At 31.1% G+C, this 20,045-nt stretch overlaps 1 protein-coding gene and 1 non-coding gene across 2 annotated transcripts in view; one reads left to right on the forward strand and one right to left on the reverse strand.

Annotated features, from left to right (window-relative positions):
* Positions 1-11,974: 11,974 nt before the first annotated feature.
* On the reverse strand, positions 11,975-12,048 carry Trnat-agu. Its single transcript has one exon. It is a non-coding gene; the product is annotated as a tRNA-Thr (tRNA).
* Positions 12,049-12,363: 315 nt separating this feature from the next.
* LOC108732861 (insulin-like growth factor 2 mRNA-binding protein 1) overlaps positions 12,364-20,045 on the forward strand; it is a 157,122-nt gene continuing 149,440 nt past the window's right edge. The window contains exons 1-2 of the mRNA XM_025977011.1: positions 12,364-12,678; positions 16,119-16,179. Coding sequence (XP_025832796.1) covers positions 12,468-12,678; positions 16,119-16,179 — 272 coding nt within the window. The 5' untranslated portion in view covers positions 12,364-12,467. The remainder of the gene's footprint in view (positions 12,679-16,118; positions 16,180-20,045) is intronic.

Here is a 20,045-nt window from a genome sequence, read left to right on the forward strand (position 1 = left end):
AAAATAATAATAATAAATAATATCAACTCAAAATTCTTTATTTACTACAGAAAAATAGGAACATTTTGCAATGTTTAAATGATACGTGTAATTTAAATTAAAGTAAAATTAGTGTAACTTCTGTTGTTGCAGATTAGATGACAAATAACTTATGTTAGGGTTGTAAGATGTTAATTTTACCAGAATGCATGCTGAACTGGAGTCGTCTGTCAAACGGTTTCTAACCGAGTTTTTACTGTTATTCATCGAGGTTGATGAAAACATTGTTAAAATAGCATAAGACAGCTTCTTCAAATAATTAAATGTGTTTGGTAACGCATTCCATGTTTCCAAAATTTTGTTATTAGCATTTTCACTTGTACTACCTGTCAATCTTTCTGTTTCAATTATTTCTAAATCTTTCATTGTTTCAACAAATTTTTGAATCCATATTGAACTGGAAATCAATCAGCTTCAAATTCTTCAATTTCCAACAAATCGAATTGGGACAAATTCAGTTTTGACGCCACATCAGAGTACATAGTAACCTTGAGTATTTCTGATAATTCTCTGAACTGAGAAAATCTCGCTGAAAATTCCTTGATTAAAGAATCAATCACAGAAATATAACTGACGTGCCCGTGCCATTGGTTCGCTATCCCTGACTTATGCCCTTCAGAAATGTATCAAGACTATAAGTATTAGTATGACATTACCCCGAATTTCGAAAACCAGTTACATCACAATATTTAATTTCTACAAATTTCTGCAGCAAGTTTCCATACACATTTGTTAAATTCCTTTTATTTTTAAAAATTAATGAACTGGCGTGAATCGCAGGAATGTATTGTTTAGATACACACGAAGCAAATTCAAAACGTAATTCTTAATACCTGACGTATTTGTATGGATTATAGTTTACCATAAAACTTAATATTTTTGAAAGTTGTTTGTGTCAAAAGTCATTATGAAATAAAAAAACTTCGAATTATTGAAAGAAAATACGAATTATTTGGAAATATGTTGGTTCTGTTTTAAATCTGAAGCATTAATTTTTTGATTTATAATCTCATTTATGCTTGCTTGGTTGAAATGTAATTACATAATAGGTAATAAGGATAAATGTATTACATATCATAACGTGATATTTTAAAGCATCTAAAGCAAAAGAAATATAGATCGATATGTTGACTCAACATTCTTGATAAGTATATTTATTTTGTCAATTATTAAGTATTTGCTGCGTTTTCATAAATTGTCGTATACTTATATTCTTGAAATACCTGCGTATTATAAAAAAGCAACTAGTGCAATTAGAAAGAAGCAAAATAATCGATATCCATGTCACTAAAACTGGCAACGTTGCTTCTATTCTGCGACAGCTGCATGTCCCCCATTACAGTAGTGGTGCAATAGTACAATAGTTGTCTAGGGGGACGAAGTAGGTAGGTGGTGGGTGAGGGAACAATGGTGTATCTAGTCGATTTATCCTCTGTCTATTTTGATGTATTTTTTGTCAAGCATCGATTTTATTCTGAACTAAAAATATAACATGGTTGATGTATTTTCACGTAGCTGTACGCCTATACTACTAAGCATATCTTTTTGGGTAACTTTCAGAAACAAAAATTAGAAAGAAATGTTCTTAACATAGTGTAATTTCTGCCCAGAGACAGGATGTCATTTCTACGGTTTTAAAAATGATTAAGTTTTGTAGTTTTTGAATGGATGTTAAAGATTTAGTACCTATTTTTGTTCATTCTTATTATTTTTAGTAACTTCATTAAATCAAATTTTACAGAAGTGTTTCGTACAATTAGTTACTTACTATTTCTTGTGCAAAACGAACTTTTTTCAAACACTGTAACTCGAAACTCTTGAAACGTGAAACTCGAAATATCGTATTATAAAATGGATAAGTGGAAAACTATTAGAATAGGTTTTTTATGAAACAACTCTTCGAACATGTGTATCAGCTATGATATTTTTTACAAAAACATAAAGTATAGCATTCGATTTTGTATGATTTACAATGCCTGTACAAGAAAATATCGATCCCCTCCCCGTCCCTATAATTATTTCTGGGCCCATCTTTCAAAAACTTGGTAGGGCACTGTTGTTTTGTTTTGTGAAAGCATCTAAAGCAGAGTGATCTTAGTTTTACAATTATTAGAGAAGTTAGTAACAAAATACCGTTCTGATTTAATTTTCTTCCTTTTAAACAAACACAAATTTTGATTTTTTCTCTGACAATATTTTCAATAAAACACTAAAAACTTGTTGCACAAGGTTTTCCAAGAAATGATTTTGGTGAGACTTTAAAAAGCAATCCGAAACGCTCTGCCTATGTGTATGCTGTGTGATTTTAGAACAGTGAGTTCTGGAAAATCAATTTTGTTGTCTATTTCCTTCTTGTTTTTAGGTCGGTTCTTTGGTTATTACCTAATATCTATAGGTAATGTGAAGAGTTATATTTGTTTGTTAATTACTTTTTGGAATTACACTGTAATACAAAGGGATAATCAGGGGCTCTGTCATTTTGGCTGCCTTATCGTATTTCATCATAAGAGAACTTTTAACAAAGTGTTTTATTGTCGATTGAGATCGTGAGGCTTGACCATTTTATGCCAATTGTCGTTTTACTCAGGTATATAAATGCAAACATTATGTCATCAGTTTGGGAAAAATAAAAAAAATTCTTTGAAATTGCCAGGTTCAGTGTGTCAAATTTCGAGACAGAAAATGCTAAAATAATCGGGATTTTGTTATCCTATGGAGGCAACTACAATGGCTATAAAAAAAGCAGGTTTTGTGTATCACCATTTATTTTGAATTCTCAGACATATTCGTTTTTCATATCAAATTTATTTTCCAAAATACGAATTAAAAAGGTAATGCAAAATTTGGACATTGGCGACCAAATCATGGGCGAATCGGATCGTATCGCCAGAATCATGAAAATCGGGACACCCGGCAACACTTATGGGTGTGTTTCAGATAGATCTTGAGATTCTCTACCATCTTTCTTCCAACTGCTCTGTTTAAAAAAAAAGGTATACCCTGTATAATATTTTTTTGTCTTAGCCTGTTCAAAATACATTTCATTTCTTATTTTTTTTTTGACATTTAAAACCTGCAGACATTTCCCTTGGTCATTTCTTACTGTCTCACATTTCACTTTGTTCTTTAAATTTTAATTTTCAATTTATGCTTCTTAAGAAACGGATGTAAATTTGTCTGAAGTAGGCACTTAAAAAACATCAGTTTTTTGCGTTTAGTTGTCTTATGAAAACAAGGCAGTTAGAAAAGAAATTTTTAAGATTACTCCGCTTCTGTTATTTAATATCCTCGAGAGAATAGAAATACAAACGGGTTTCGTAATTCTTTTTTGTTATCTGTTTCTTTGTTAATTGACATTGTTTCAAAAATAAGTTTTAAGAATATTACAGGTAGGCATGGTAATGAATATTAATTTTTAAATGTTGTTGAAAACATATTTGGTTTTGTTATTTTGGCGATCTCATTTTTGTCCTAGACCTACGAACCAATAACTTTATTTACTTCTGTGGGATAACGAGGAGCATCGTATAAAATAATTATCAACATAAGTGTTTGTTAACTGTAATGAAGAAGAAATATTACAACGATTTTTTATATTTTTCTAGTTGAGTTTGTGTTACATTCTATTTAAAAGTACCAAAATCTTAATGTTGAGACTCTACAGTTGGGAATAAATATGTAAGAAAACCTTAAGAATCGATCAACAACTGTAGCATACTTAACAAAGTCAGGCGTCACGCAGGTAAAACTTTTCGTCCACTCGGCGTTGAATAGCATGTATGTATGCAGTGCAGGTAGTGATTCGTAGAAATAGCAGCCGGATTTTGACCCTACCGCACTTTTACCTGAACCGAGATATATTATACATATATGTACCCACCTATTTGTTTACAGTTCTAGAAGAATATTCCAAGTTTTGTTAATTCTTCAACATAGTTCCGTCTGGACATTTCGTAAAAGAAACGATTTCCAGAAAAGTGTTTCACGTTATCTAGCCTATTTCAGGAACAAATATACCTAGAATGAATAAATGTATCCATTGTCATCATCATAAGGTCGTCAGTCCTAATACTGGTTGGACACGCACCTCCACTCTTTTCTATCCTGAGCTAATCTTCGCATTTCTCTAAAACTAAAACAACCCATATCCTTAACCAATTGCGAACAGTAATCTAATCTAGGTCTACCTCTACCCCTCCTAACTTCCGTTTCTGCCTCTAAAAGATGTTCATGCCTGAATGATTGATTGAATAAATATTACTAGCGTTTGGCTGTACATGAGTAAAAAAATACAAAACAAATACTAGACTGATGCTGATAATCATTAACTGATTGAGTGCGGCATTGCGGGGCGCATTTCTCTACCAGGCCCGGAATTTTATTTTATTTAATTACTTTTCCTTGACATTAATAGAAATTTTTTATTTTAATTTTTCAGTATATTTTCTTTTGACAAATACTAATGGAACCAGGGTGCAATTTTCATAACAAATTTCTCGTAATAATAGGTCTGCATCTTCGACATCTGCTTCGCAAGGAGCTTATTGAAAAAAAAAACATCGAGTTCTCTTACGGCTATAGAATTTAACGTACAACGTACATTTCTTTTGATAGAAAAACCGTTGAGAACTTTCGTTAGAATCTTTTATATGAATTGGATCTTGTCTAGCCCGTTCTATAACATTCTGTGACGGGCCGATGTACAATGCGGCCAGGTAATGTCATAGGTTACATCCGTTAATCTTGTGAATTCTCATATGGGACGATAACCGTCATCATGGGAGACATTCAAGTTTATACGTGTAGGAAATTTAAGGGTGAGAAAATTTCTATCACAATAAACTTTTGACCCTGATTCATGTCAGTTAATGTTTCCTTTAATTAATCAGGATTTCAATGAGTTGTTAACTAAACTAGCCATATATGCAATTATTTATTCTGCGAAAATACATGCTACTTGTACTAATAAATCCAATACTTTGATGAATTCAGAGTTAAACCGTAATGCCGATGTCCACTGTTTGTTCATTGTTACACACGTTAAAGTGTGTATGTTTTTTCGCCGTGCGAACCAAACCTCCTAGTGTACGAATACTCTTATATTAATATCTAAGAAATATCAACTATTTAGGTACATGATTAGATGATATACTTAATTTTTTTTATGACTGATTGTATACTTATCGGACAAAAATTCAATGGTTTCAAGAATGGTAAAAAGTAAATCGCATTATTCGTTGAAAAGAAAAATGAATTTCAATTGTTTTGAATGTGGAAATGAACTTTTAAGGATATTCCAAGTTTTGTGTACCAATTTAATAATAGGAGTGTTGTAATGTTCTACGTAGAACATTTTGAAAAAATTTATAGGATCTGGATATATATACACTCGAGATGTGCAAAATGCTTTTTTAAAAGTATTTAAATAACAAATGCAAATACTTTATTGATTTGTTATTTCAAATGTAAAATACGAAATAGATTTTCCTTTTGAATTTTAAATGCTAAATGCAAAACACGTATTTTCAAAATACTCTTTTCAAATAAATACTTTTTTGTAGTACCTATTTAATTTTCTACATTTACTTCATCATCATCATAAGGTCGTTAGTACTAAAACTGGTTGGACACGCGTGGAGGTTCTTCCTATCCTGAGTTAATCTTCGCATTTCCCTAAAATTAGAACATCCCACATCCTTAAATATTTGCGAACAGTAATCTTATCTAGGTCTACAAGACACTGATGCCAAAATAGTTTATTTACCGATGCAAAATATGGTTGCAAATAATTTTATTGATGTAAAATCAATATCAATCATTTTATATCAAAATATTTACAACCCCATTTTTTTGTCGAGCTATTACACATTGTAATAAGAGGAAGAAATGGAATCCATAGTTTGGGTTTATCTAATAGGTAAGAGAAGTTTTTCGAATCGTTTTCTAGGAATTTTGTATTGTACGCGTTTATTAGCACACCACAATATCTTGTAGTTTTTTCACTTTTACAGAGCTGATGTATATCAATTCGATATCGTTTTGCGGGCTGTTTTGTTGTAATTCATAGAATCTCGTAGTCCCTTGCTAAAAGTACGATAAATGGTGATTTGGCAGGTGCTGATATCAATTTAGAACTTCGAAATTCCATGGACCATGATATAGAACCCGGAAAACAATATCGACTCAATATTTTGGATTATCCATTTTCTAGGAGAATTTTTTGGGCTCTATGCTCCTAATACCTTCAATGGTCAATGTGAGCAACTTTCATTCATTATTTTATATAGTTTATGCATTTTGCATTTTACAAATAGAAAATACGTTTGGAAAAAACACTTTTCTCAAGAAAGTATTTAAATGCAAGATAAAAATAGGTATTTTTTATTTTGTATTTGCATTTTAAAGGCAAGTATTTTAAACAAATGACATCTCTGTATATAACATTGTGCAATGTAATTGATTGAAAGAATTAGAGGAGTAAATAAAAATAAAATATAAACCTTTAAACTGTAACACTTCAAAACGTTTGGTCTTTGGCAAAACTATTTTTTTAAGTTGGGCAAAGCAAAATGTTCCTTAATTTCTAATATATAAGACAGGTTACATTTATCGCACAAATGTACGTAATATTTATTATTTAATATTTAGAATTCAGAAATGTTAGTTCATAATTCTTTCAGAAGCGTTTGTAATCGAAAATTGTATAAAATGTAGAATATACTTTATTTATTATTAGATTAGGTACTTATAAAATCAGCTTTGTGGTTGTGATATTGGCCGAGCTTATTATTATCTCGTAGTATAATTGATTTATCTTGAAAAGGGTTTAGTCGTCCTAGACAATAATTATTGTGGAGTTGCTAAAAACATGATTTTGAAATTTTAATGTGATTTTAACCAATTTATATAAACAAACTGTTTCACATAATACATTGATAATTAATTAATTACCCCGTTTCTATGAAAAAATCTCAAATTAAATCCAAGAGAAACCAAATCTACAACTTGTAAGGTACGAGTTATTGAAAGTAAGGTGACAATTAATGACTCGATTTTTTTGATTTATTGTCAATTTTGTAACTTTTTCAACAGTCTCATTTTAATTTCTGTCACTATTTAACATTGTAGAAGGTGTATAGATACTTAATTTCGAAATTTTTTGGCTAAATACATGCTTCCATGTTGCATACTTGTAAAATATTGGACTAAAAGTATTTACAATACCCTATTCAAATAGTCTTAGAGTATTTGAAATTTCAGATTCGTTTGGCACTTGGTGAAACATTTTTATAACATTAAAGTAAAGGAATTAAAACAATTTTCAAAGAGTATACAAAAATTTACTACTCTTTGAAAATGGTTTAAACACCGAAACGATCGTCAGAGAAATAAATGAACATATTGTGAAACTTGCCGAGTGTTTTAATTCCTTTACTTTAATTTTAGTCTTAGAGTATTTATAATTTTATTTGAAATACTTTTCAATATTTAATTTTGCAAATACTTTTTCAAATACTTGTAATATTTCATATTTATCTGTACACGATTTATAAACAATTTAACTTAACAGGATATATTATGTATAAAATACTTCGAAAGTTTTAATAATAATTATAATAATGCTAATATATTTTCAAATAGAAAATCACAAGCTAAGTATTTGCTTAAAAATACTTGTTTTAAATACCTTTAAACAAGAATTCTTTACAAGTACTTATGTACCTGCTTTAGATTTTTTTAAAATTACCTAGATTTATGTATTTTTACTTACGTATATGTGTGATACTGGCTTAAAATCATTTTTTAAATATATCTCAAAAAGTATTTGTATTTGAGTACTGTTTAGAAGCTATTTTTTACAAGTCTGCTTTACTGAAAAAAAAAATCTTTTCAATTTAACTGTCTACGAAATATACCTACAAGTTATTGGTTTAATAGGGTAATGAGAAAAAATAAATCGAGGACGACGAAGTATCTGTCATTATTTGTCATATACTTTTAAGATTAAAAGCGGTTATGACTTCTTCACGCGGATACACATGTAATTAATTCGAATGGCGGTTATGGGTTAACATTTTCCCTGAACAAAGTGCTATTCAAACAACAGTAGCCTATTCACTCAGTATCCATAAAAATGTGGCATTTACGGAGAGAATATTTAAGAGCTATTTTTCAGTAGAAGATTAAGCAACGAAATTTTGAAACTTGTTCTCATTTTCGGCTATTTCTTTTGTTCGTTCAGTTCCGGTTCCGCATATTTGACCTCGACGAACTGCAAATAAAACGGGTCGTCGCTGACCCTCTACGAAGATGTTAACAAAAACTGCATATTACACGAACTTATTGACCATAAAGTAAGTTAACGCCTATGTACCTAATGCGGCTAAAGCTAATAACATCGAGATAGCATCCATGTCACAGCCAGTTCGAATAAATCGTTAATTTTAATTCCGCCTAGACGTTTCATAAAAGAAATGGTCATTTCAGATCGGCTAACTAAAGTTTAGGTGGATTTGTAGTGAAGCGAGTAATTGCATTATGAATTGTGTGCTATCATCGCCCAATCTAGCAATTCAGCCGCTCCGGGCAAATGTAATATTGCCGACTTTTACAATACCACCGTACAAGTCACAAGAAAAAAAAATATATTACATATATAGAAAGGGGTTAGAGATAGCTTTAAATAAAATGGAAGCGGTATTGACAAAACAGTAATGTATGAAAATAAACAAAAGTAAAACGAAAATACTGGTATGGAAGGGAAGAAAAAGTAGGGAAAGAGCGAATATAAAGATAGGAGACGAAAAATTAGAAGAAGTGGCCGATTTTAGGTATCTAGGAAGTCAGATAAGTCAGGACGGAAGGAGCAGTAGGGATATAAAGCAGAGGATAGCGCAGGGTCAGATCGCCTTCAATAAAAAGAAGTCACTTCTATGCTCGCGAACGGTTAATTTAGAAATTCTAAAAAGGTGTATGTTTGGGGCGCGGCACTGTACGGGTGCGAAACCTGGATAGTGGGCGTGGCGGAAAAGAAAAGGTTAGAAGCGTTTGAAATGTGTAAGTAGCGAATGATGAGGATACCGTGGATAGAGAAGGTTAGAAATACAGAGGTATTAGAGAGAATAGGAGAATAGAGATGGAAGTCAATAAGAAATAGGCAAGATAGGTTAGTAGGACACCTTCTCAGGCATAAAGGTCTACTCAGAGACATATTAGAGACAGAAATGGAAATTAGGAGGGGTAGAGGTAGATCTAGATTAAATTACTGTTCGTAAATAGTTAAGGATGTGGGTTGTTTTAGTTTTAGGGAAATGCGAAGATTAGCTCAGGATAGGAAAGAGTGGAGGTTGGTGTCCAACCAGTCGTCAGGACTAACGACCTTATGATGATGATTATGTATTTACATACAAACTATCGGAAATAACTGCATCTTTGAACATGGTAATCTATAAAAAATTCGGTACTATTTCCTTGTATTCTAAATATAAAAGTCGTGAAAAAAACATTACATTTCGGATGCCCAAAAGAGTTGGTTCCTTCTTTCCTATTTTTCTTCCTGTTTGACTACTTCCCTTATTAAGAAAAATATAAATCAGCACTCTAAAATATGTTGGTCCGTCTAAGAATTTATAGTCACTAGCTAAAATAGTACATACTTTTTTGTCAGGCTGCTGTTTGTTGGACTGTTAAGCAATGTAATTTTGTATATTATATGATTTTTTCTCCGTGCAAATGCTCAACGCCTTTACAACCTCAGACGAATTAGTTGAAGTTGCGTTAATAATTAATGAATAAACTAGTGATAATATTATCAATTTTATATCCTAATTAGGTAGCATTTTAGTTAGGTGTATATTAAATACGGTGTAAGCAGTAATCAAAAAAACTAATTCACATCATAATCTAACCAGTGGTTCAAATTAAAAAATTTTTTGTAAATTGCGGTTATACGTTATATTTCCCTTCCCGATATAACTAAACGTCATCGTCAGCTACTCTATTAAGAAACGCCATATAAACAATTCGCTTTTAAAATTAGGATTACCTTCAAAATAATCTCTACAATAAGTAGCTAGATAAATAAAAATAAATTAAGAAAACGCCATTTCTCTAGCTGTTTAACAAATTCGACCTATTCAAAAATTAATCTCAATATTAATTTTAAGTGGAAATAGGCAGGTGTATCTACTCACCAAAACTTACCTCCAAAAATTTTCTAAAATTTTTACACAGTCTCGTTTGGAAATAGCTAAAATGTCATACAAAGAAGGTTATTTTGTGTAGTGCTCTAGGGTCGATGTGACCTTTTACGGGGTAGGGTTTATAAATTTTTCGGAGATTGAATACTAATTCAAATGCTGCTCTTAAATTTTACAACGAAATATTATTTATTTACAAATTCTGTTACATAGAGGTATATCTTTTATAAGATAAATATTAAATAATAATGCAATCCAAAAATACGTAACATTTTTAGGATGTTTAAATCAGAGCAACGACAAGGGATAAATAATTTATTTGTTAATTCTTAAACCACGTTGGACGTTTCGCCTAGGTTTGTAGATTTTTTCAAGGATAGGTTTAGGCGTTAATATTATATATAAGATAAACCGTTGCTGGCGTCGGAAAAAAGCACATGTTACAGTTATTTGGCATTGATAGAACATTTATGGTATAAATAAAATAGTAAATAAGAATAAATAATTAAAAACAGAAGTCGTGTAAATAAAACAATAAATATGAAATTTACAATTAAATAAACACGTGGTGGACAGGTCAACGTTCACAACGGTTTATTTTATATATAATATTAACGCCTAGAGCCTATCCTTGAAAAAACGTATTAATCTAGGCGAAACGTCGGACATGGTTTAGTGGTTAATAAACAGGGTAATTTTCGTATACCGTGGCGCCTCTCAAAACACTGAATTCGCCTTGTGCCGGCCCTGTAAGTGGTCATTAAAATTTTTAATTTTTATTTTCTTAAGATATCTGCCCTTGTAGTCAACAAGAGATAAACATTTTATGCCTATGCGGCGTATGGTAGCATTAAAAACAATCTGTTCAATATTTTTATTTTGAAAAAAAAGGCTATAACTCAAAATATGTAGGTACATGTTCAGTGAATATAATTCAAATTATTTCGGTTAGTTTTCACATTAAAGACGTAAATAATACCTTTATGTAATCACTAAAGAACTGATAATTCATGGCCTGGTCGACACATAAAGTTAAATGTTAAGTTAAAAATTTTGAATTAATGTAATTTAAATTATCGTCATGTACCTAAATTATATCTATACTTATGTCTAATCCCAAATTTTTCGGCGTGATGAGGGATGAGTCAAAAGTTCTAGAACCTAACTGTGATAAACATACTATTGCTTCTTATTATTTTTTATTCTTTATAAATTATCATTTATCGTTAGCCAACCTTGGGTCGCATACAATATGTGACATAATCAATGATCTTTGACTGTTGGATCAGTGTAAACATAAATAAATAAATAAAAAAACATTTTGTAATAAAAGCAATGTTGAAGAACCTATTTTTTCTATTTGTAACAGAAATAATAAGGAAATGTTGTAAATAAATAAGTCGGTAATATCCGTAGGTATTGCCAATCCAGTGTTTTTTTCTTATTTACTGGGGAGGGACATGAGAAGTATAATAAAGTATCCAGTTATACGGTGGTTATTACATTTAGCAGTTGCTCACCCCTAGATTTTGAAAACAGGTTTGTACACACGCCTTATAAATTCGACCCAAGACGTTTGATAAATAGTCTTTTAAATGCAACAGTCGGTTTTTGTTAAAGTATACCTTTGGATAAATTATATTAGTAAACACAACAAACAACATTTTCTTAGGTTTAGAAGATAAGTTGTATTCGTAACATTTTTTAATATATAATAAAAATTAAGAGAAAAAGAAAGGCCCCGGAGGGATTCGAACCCTCGATCTCCTGTTTACTAGACAGGCGCTTTAACCAACTAAGCCACGGCGCCGTTGGAAACATTTGGTTAATTATTAGTCTTTAAACGAAATGCGTATTATTACAAATACGTTATTAATTTATAAATTTATTAGTATAACAGCATTAACTTGAAATCAAATTAAGGTATTTGAAAATAACCTATCCTGTTGTTCCAAAATATGTTTATAATGACTTGCATTTATTTCCTATTAAATAACCTATTCCAACATAATTAGCTGCCAAAACAGACGCATAAACACATATTAATCAAAGCAACCGTAGTTAGTCACGTGCTTTCTGCTTATCCAATGGTGATCATTGTTTTTAGTACTTCCGATGCTGTCTAATAAGGAAGTGCGCATGACAGAAAGTTTGTTGTAAGCTTTAGTTAACTTCTTTTCTATTGCAAGTTGCAAAGTTTTTATTGATTAATGAATTAACAAGGTGTCTATGAGTACTCCAGAAGCGAAAATACCGCCTATTACAATGAGTAAACTTTACATTGGAAATTTGCCTACAGAAACGTCTGAAACTGCTCTAAGACAGCTGTTCTTGGAGCATAATTTGTCGTGTACAAATATCTTGGTAAAACGTGGAGGTTATGCCTTTGTAGATTGTCCGGACCAATCTTCGGCAGATAAAGCAATTGACAAGCTTAATGGTAAGATTTTATTTTTCTAAATCAGAGTCAGTTTAAACAGACTTCAACTATGAAATGAATGCGACACTTTTACACTCTCATAAATGATGGAAAGTTATTACCAATGCCGGCCGGTGAATTAAAGTTGTAAGAATTTAATAACTACTTCTTAATGTATGAGACTATATATTTTGAATTTCTTGCTTTTATACACGGGTATTCACAAAGATTTAAAAACTTATGTATATAGGCACTTGTAAGTGAATGGTGGAAGGGGAGAGATACTACATTTTGCAGTATTCTTATGTTGACCCTCGTTCCTTCGTAATTGCACTCATTTACATTAATTTGTTCATCTGCATGACTAAAATTGTCTGAGAAGTCTAAATCATTTCTCAAATGTCTTTGTCAGCCAGCATGTTAGGTATAAAATATATTTAATTCAATATTTTTGTTATGAATTATAACATACATATACATGGGTCCATTAAAATTTGTCTCTTTAATTGAGTATCTGGTTATCTTTGCTTAATTAGATTAAAATTGGAAAGGGCAACGAATGTTAAACCCTTTGAAAAATCGTTTTCGTTTTCTTTTTTATTGAAAAATAATTATACAGGTAATAATTTTACATTTAATATGTACTTTATTTGCTTAAAATTTTAATGGCATTAGTACTACGTATGTCTGTATGGTATTGTTTCTTTTCAAGCGATTGAATTTCTTTTACATGTTTGTCACCGCGTTTTTTGTCGTGTTGTTGCTGGCACATCTGTGTTTTTAACAGACAGGAAGTACTAACACGTGTATGATGTTTTTCAAAGTTCAAGATAATGGTTTTATTTTTAAGAGTCGTGCACCGGCATACCAGTGAGCTATCACGGTTGCCTAGTGGAGAAAACTTTATATTTAGTCTCTTCTTCATTGAGGAATTTCATTATTATGGGAACCCATACGGTACTTTCCATGTCCTAAGAATAGTTATTTATGTTTGCCGCCTTTTTTTGCAAGTCAAGTTTATACCAACACCTTTTTGCATCATCTGTACGTATGCCCCCCGTTTTAATGACTTTTTTTGTGAAAAAAAAAAATATGCGACACTTTTTATTTCATTATTTCTTTATGCGTGTGAAGAGAAGATTAAAAATAGGATGAAATGATTTCTTATGACATGAATATGACTAAAATGATTTCATAGTATATGAGGATATGAATGTAATTGAATGTTTTGGTTTGTTAACATTTTTTATTTTGTGATATGAAAATGTATCTACAAATATACATGGCGCAATGTTCTGAATATGTTATAGAAAAAGAATACAACTGGATTCTTTGCGAAATTCCCATACGTTCTTTTTTACTTTGCATCGTTCGTAGATAAATATTCTTGCTGTTTATAATTGTATATGTGTAGATGTTACAATCAAAACTCATAGCCAGTCAAAACCATTTTTAACTGCGAAAATCAGACAAAAGTGGTTTTGATTAACGACTTAGTCAGTAGTGGTTTTAATTAATGCCTTAGTCAAAAGTAGTTCGGCCTGATAAGTTCAGACTATCGGTCAAAACTGAAAAGCTAAGGAAGCTAGTGAAAACTGTCAGAAAATGCAATTTTATAAAACTATTTTTAAGGAGAAACGTTTTAAGTGCGTTGTCCGTACAAAATTCACAATCGACATTGTACAAGGTGTGTGAACTTTTAGTTTTTTATTGTTTTCCTTCCGTTTTTAATTTGAACCAATACAATACGAATTTCCAGGTAGCTTAATAGATAAACAGAATATTTATTCATTAAATAATTTCGCAAACACCTACAGATGATTTTTATTTTAACTTTAACATTCTTCGTCAAAACTATTATTGTAACTAATACTTACGATTAGTCAAAATCACTATTACCCAACACTTACGCAGTTAAAAATGGTTTTGATTATGAGTTGCAACATAGGCACTCGATAAGTCGAAGCTTTCGACTTGTCAGGGCGGGGAAGCTTAGGTTTTCGTCACGTAGTCAATATCCTGTAGGTAAATCTTAGGCTATCTGTTTGCAAAAAAATATTTGAAATTATATTTATGAATTGCTACGTGAAAACTTGAGGGGGGTCTTGGCACATACTACTGGTGGTCATCGAGAGGGAGGGGAGGGGATAAAAAATCGTAATAAAGAATGGGTCACGTAGTAAAGATACATGTTGCAATGGGGGAATGATGAATAATGGTAACTCTAATTGGTATGTTTGATTTAGCCTACATGTCATCAATAACCTCCTAACGTATATTTGGAATTTCCCTACTAGGTCAAGGGCGCATTCAGGATTTTATTTAGGAGGCAAGCAGAAAATTCAAAATAGAAAATTTTGCGAATAGTGATGGCTCTGTACCTGTCTTAAAAACGATTATGACCAACAAAAGCCGAAGGCTGAACCCTACCTGTTCATTTTATGATAGGGATAAAGACCAGTCACGGGTATGTTTAAGAGTAAACGGTTGAAAATCGGTTCGAATTTAAAATCTACAATTGGTCTTTTGACAACTACGCGGGTTATTGGTGTGTGTTACGTTTGTGATTCGATAATAGTTTTAACTGTCAATTATTTTCTAGCGTGAAGTTTTTTTATAACTTTTCTGACAACGCAAAATTCTTTTTAATTGTGGATATCTACGTACTTTTCTTGGGAAATTTTGGGATGCTTTTTAGTTTCTTTGAATTTTGTTAAAGAACCTATAGATTAAAATCCCAGAGCAAATCTTCTTTTTAGGAGTACATAATCACTAATTTTATTATTTGATTTGAAGAGTGTTTACACTTTTAAGTTTCAAGTCGATAAACACAGAAAGTTCAAAGTTACATAGGGAATACGATTATAGTCATATAAACTTATGTTCTCCGTTTCACCCCCTTGGGGTTCTTATTACCTACGATTAAGGCACCTCTACACACTCTACCATGAACACATTATCTTTTCATATTTCTATTTTCATTCTTTTGTTCTTCAGTGGTTTACGCTGTGTGTTATCTGTCTGTCACGGAACTTTTTTAATTATAAATACGTTTACACAATACCTACACACATTACAGAGATATTTATAATTATCTAATTTATAAAAATTGATACTACCTGTAAACTCAACGAAGTTTTATACATATACATAAATTTTTTTTTTTCACATTAGGTTTTAAACTAGTTTTTCATGTAAAGAATATCACTTGCGTATCACGGTTCAACTAACTTATTTTTACAAGGCATTAAATAATAATTTTACTAAAACCTCCTCCAAGGATAAATCCTGTGCACGGTTCTGACTAACACAGATTGCGTGAGCATTAAGACTGAAAAAAATGTAAAAATATTATAAATACTAATGCATAACTTAAGTAGTATGTTTAGGTGCTCATAGTTTTATAATGTAGGCACCTACCATGTAAAAAATTACGTTTTTAAAAGAATATATTTTTGCAGGATTTAACTTTAATGGCTGCCCGTTAGTGGTTGAACCTTCAGTAGCTTCGGGAAAGAGAAGGTATGTCGAACAGTTTATTTATATGTATAATAGTTACATAGAACGTGGAAGTACATTTAATCTTATTTAAGAATTATTGTTATTAACGGAGAATATAATAATCTTCCCCTTCGCCTTCGCCTTCTCCTTCAAAATCTATTCCAGCTTCTCTGAAATCTTTCTCCAAACTTGCTATGTCTTTTCGAGTTTCCGAAAATTTACCTTCTTTGATATGCTTTTGCCAACATACCAATGAATGAAAAAAGCACTTTTGGCATACATTAGATCAAACTTGTGGTGGTTTAAATGAGCCCATTTTCGTTTACTACATGTTAGTGTTAAGATTACAACACTGGTGATACGATTCTTTATTACAAAGCATTTAAAATAAATAACTGTAAATAAATTAAAAAAAACTTTGTCAGGCTAATTTTTTTCTTCTACTTTTCCTTATAAGTATGTTTGTTTTCAAAGATATTGCTGCAAATTATTAAGATTTTCAAAACATTAATACGGATATGGAAATACATAATTACATTTCCAAAGTCTGTATCATCATGTGATCAATTAAACTAATCCTGTTCCCACTTGATTACTAAATGAATTAAGAAGCAAGTTATTAGAATTGGTTTGATTTTCAAGCAAATTTATTTATTTGAAATCATGTAAAATATCTGCATTTCAAGTAGGTGCCGACATATTTGTCAAATGGGGTGTTATTTAAGTCAATTTGACTTTTTTAAGAATGTTTGATTTTTTCGTTAGTTATTTTATGACATTAAATCTTGGCATACTTGGGCATTTTCAAATTTACGGTATTGTGAAAATTTTTTAAATCAAATGGGTTCATCAAATCTCATGCACCCATCAAATTTAAAATGTGCACAAAACGCACGAAATGTATATTTTTAGACAGAAATAAAATTTAGTTCATTAATAAAGACGTAAATACAGTTTGTGCTATGCGTTGCACATTTTTTTTAAGTCTTAGAATTGTAAGACTTTGAATAAGTAATTTGAGATTTCTTGGCATCGATTAAAAAATAAAGTTGACTAACGTTCGGGAAAAATAATTTTCAGTTCACTGAGTTAAAAAATTTTGAATTAGTTATTATATATCACAGAATATCCAAATTATATACACTTTTTATCATCAATTATTAGACATTCCGGCAAGTTGACTTTTCTCTTTCTTCTTCTAATTTAGTACAGATGCATAATTTTTTGATAATTCTCCACGAAGCGAAATGTTTGTGGTCTCGTTCTCGAGAAAACTTGATTGAATAACTAGATATATATTATTACTAGATATATACGATTACTGGACAGTTTTCAATGAGACAGCACAATAATTCTTGTCAGTCTGTTAAGAATTATACCTTCACTAGAAATATTTTTAAGTATCCCTTATTATTAATAATTAATTTATGTACGAGTCTATTTGCGGAAATTGCTCATTTTACTGGGCTCCCGAAACACAAATAAATATTCTCAAATATACTCAATAGCAATTTGATGATAAGAAGTTTTCTAGAAGAAGAAATAGAAGTTTTCTAACTAATCGATTTTTATCGAGTTTAGACGTTATTCAATAAGCACAATATATAAATAATTATAACATTCAAATAAAAATGATCTTTAGGGTAGCGTAACATCATAGCGAGCGATAACTCGATAGGCAGTTTTTGGTTATTTAAATGAAAAACTGTCATTTCTGTGTATATGTTTGGGTCTGTGTTTAACTTATTGTAAATAATTTTATTGCTGCATTTTTACTGAAACAAAAAAATCTAATGTCTGAGGTCGATTCACTGGATCGATCGATTACTTAATATCGAAAAAAAAAACAATTTTCAATGTCTAAAGAATCAATTCTTCGACTAATCGATCTCAGATCGCCATCCCTGTAGTGCTTGCTATCTGCGTAGCTCGTAGGTATACATATATATATACCAAACGTCAGATGGTTTTGACATTCTACGTTCATTAAAAATTAGTGCGGGGTGGCTGACTACACGCCTCACGCGTGCGTGATTAAGATGTATTTTCGTGAATGATTTGCGCGAAATAATTGTTTCAGACAAGTATTTCGCGAGTATTACAAATAATGGCCAGGCATTATGTACTTATCTGTATATTAATACATGAAGGAAATTCGAAGGAGTATGAGATTTGGCAGTAAATATGGAGTGGATGATTATATAGCCATACTCTTTGATAAAAGATCCTTAAGAATGTTCACACATAAAAATTTGATGAATTTCAGTCGAATTTCGACGAATGGGCGATCACTAGTATTGATAATTTGATAATTATCTCATCTAGATGTAATTTGTAGTAGGTAGTTGGAGTTAGTTTAAGTAATAAACTTACTTACAGGGCGTCGCGTGCGGATGTGCAGGTTACGCTTCGCACCCGCGCATACGGGCGCTTCGTCGAAGGGGCATTGTATCGCCACCATTATTTAAGATATTTCAGAGAATGATACTAAAGCTGTGGATTATTAGGAGTTGAGTTGGTGACAATTACTTAGCTTAGAATCAATAACAATATGAATGAGATAAATATAGAAATGCCTATAACAATTAATAAAAATTTTAAAAATGTAATCACTCCTAAAAGTTTTTACTTACGTCTTCACACCGTTGGTAATTTACCTATTAAAAATTAGGCGTGTTCCTTAGGTGTGTCGATCCTATTGTTTATTTATTTTCATCATTGTCTTCGGGTTCATCGGTAATGAATTATCTCAAACGAGAATCTCCTTGCTCCCCGATTTGTATTTTTTATTTTTCTTGCCACGAAAATCGCAGCATCACCAGCATCCGTAATAATCATGTGGGCATCATTGTTTTCTAAGAGAAGAAGCCGTACATACATGCATACATGCTTACATCTAGAATGTATGCTTACGATCTCGCTTTAGGCAGCTATTTAAACAGGTTTTATTGCTGAATGGGCCTTTATTAATTCTTAATTTGACATGCTGCTTAGTTACGATCTCGTTTTTTGCTCATTTTTTTTTCTGTATTCCTCGTTTGTCCGCGCCTAGTGCGTTTGTCGGTTCTCTCCAATTCCAATTAGCCGCGAAAGGAAAGACAAAACGCACCAATTCATTTTTTACTTTTCAAACAGCTTTCCACTTTCTGCTATACTTTTTTAATTCAGTCGATACACTTATTATATAGTTACATATTATATTTTTCCAATATCTTCACTCCAAAATGTATGTAGGTATATTAGTTAAGTACCCTTATTCTAGTTATTTTTCTGATTATAACAAATAGCTAAGATTTTCATTTTTGAAATCATTTTCTTATTGATTCTTTTAAGTAGCTACCACAAATTTTCATATGAATGAATACAGACCATTCATAATAATTTAATAGAAATACGGTTTTTGGAATGTACCTATTGCGTCTTGAATATATTTATTTTCTTTTTAAATTTTTGAATTTCTATAACATTTTCTTACCCATCCCTCCTGTGGGATCACCCAAAGTCTCATTTTGACGACCCCTCTTTTATAAAGATGTTACAAATTGCAGACCCCACCCCCTAAATTTGAAGAAAAAATTTAATAAAGCAAATAAAATTATCCAACAAATACTTAACTGGAAATAACTTTATTTCATATTCAATTTTTTAAATAATATGAAAATATGTATTTATTTTAGCAATAACAATAACATTTATTTATTTATTTATGGTAAATGACGTAGAACCTATACATTTGCGCGCGGAATATTTAAAATTTATTACGTTCTTATAATATAATATAGCGGTATTTGCTAATACATTTTTTTTAATACACACTTTGAGGACGTCACAAAAATCCTAATCCCCCCCATTGTCCGACATGGCCATAATTCGATGACCCCCTCCCC

The sequence above is a fragment of the Agrilus planipennis genome, unplaced genomic scaffold (assembly GCF_000699045.2).
Source record: "Agrilus planipennis isolate EAB-ADULT unplaced genomic scaffold, Apla_2.0 scaffold31, whole genome shotgun sequence".
Classification (NCBI taxonomy): domain Eukaryota; kingdom Metazoa; phylum Arthropoda; class Insecta; order Coleoptera; family Buprestidae; genus Agrilus; species Agrilus planipennis.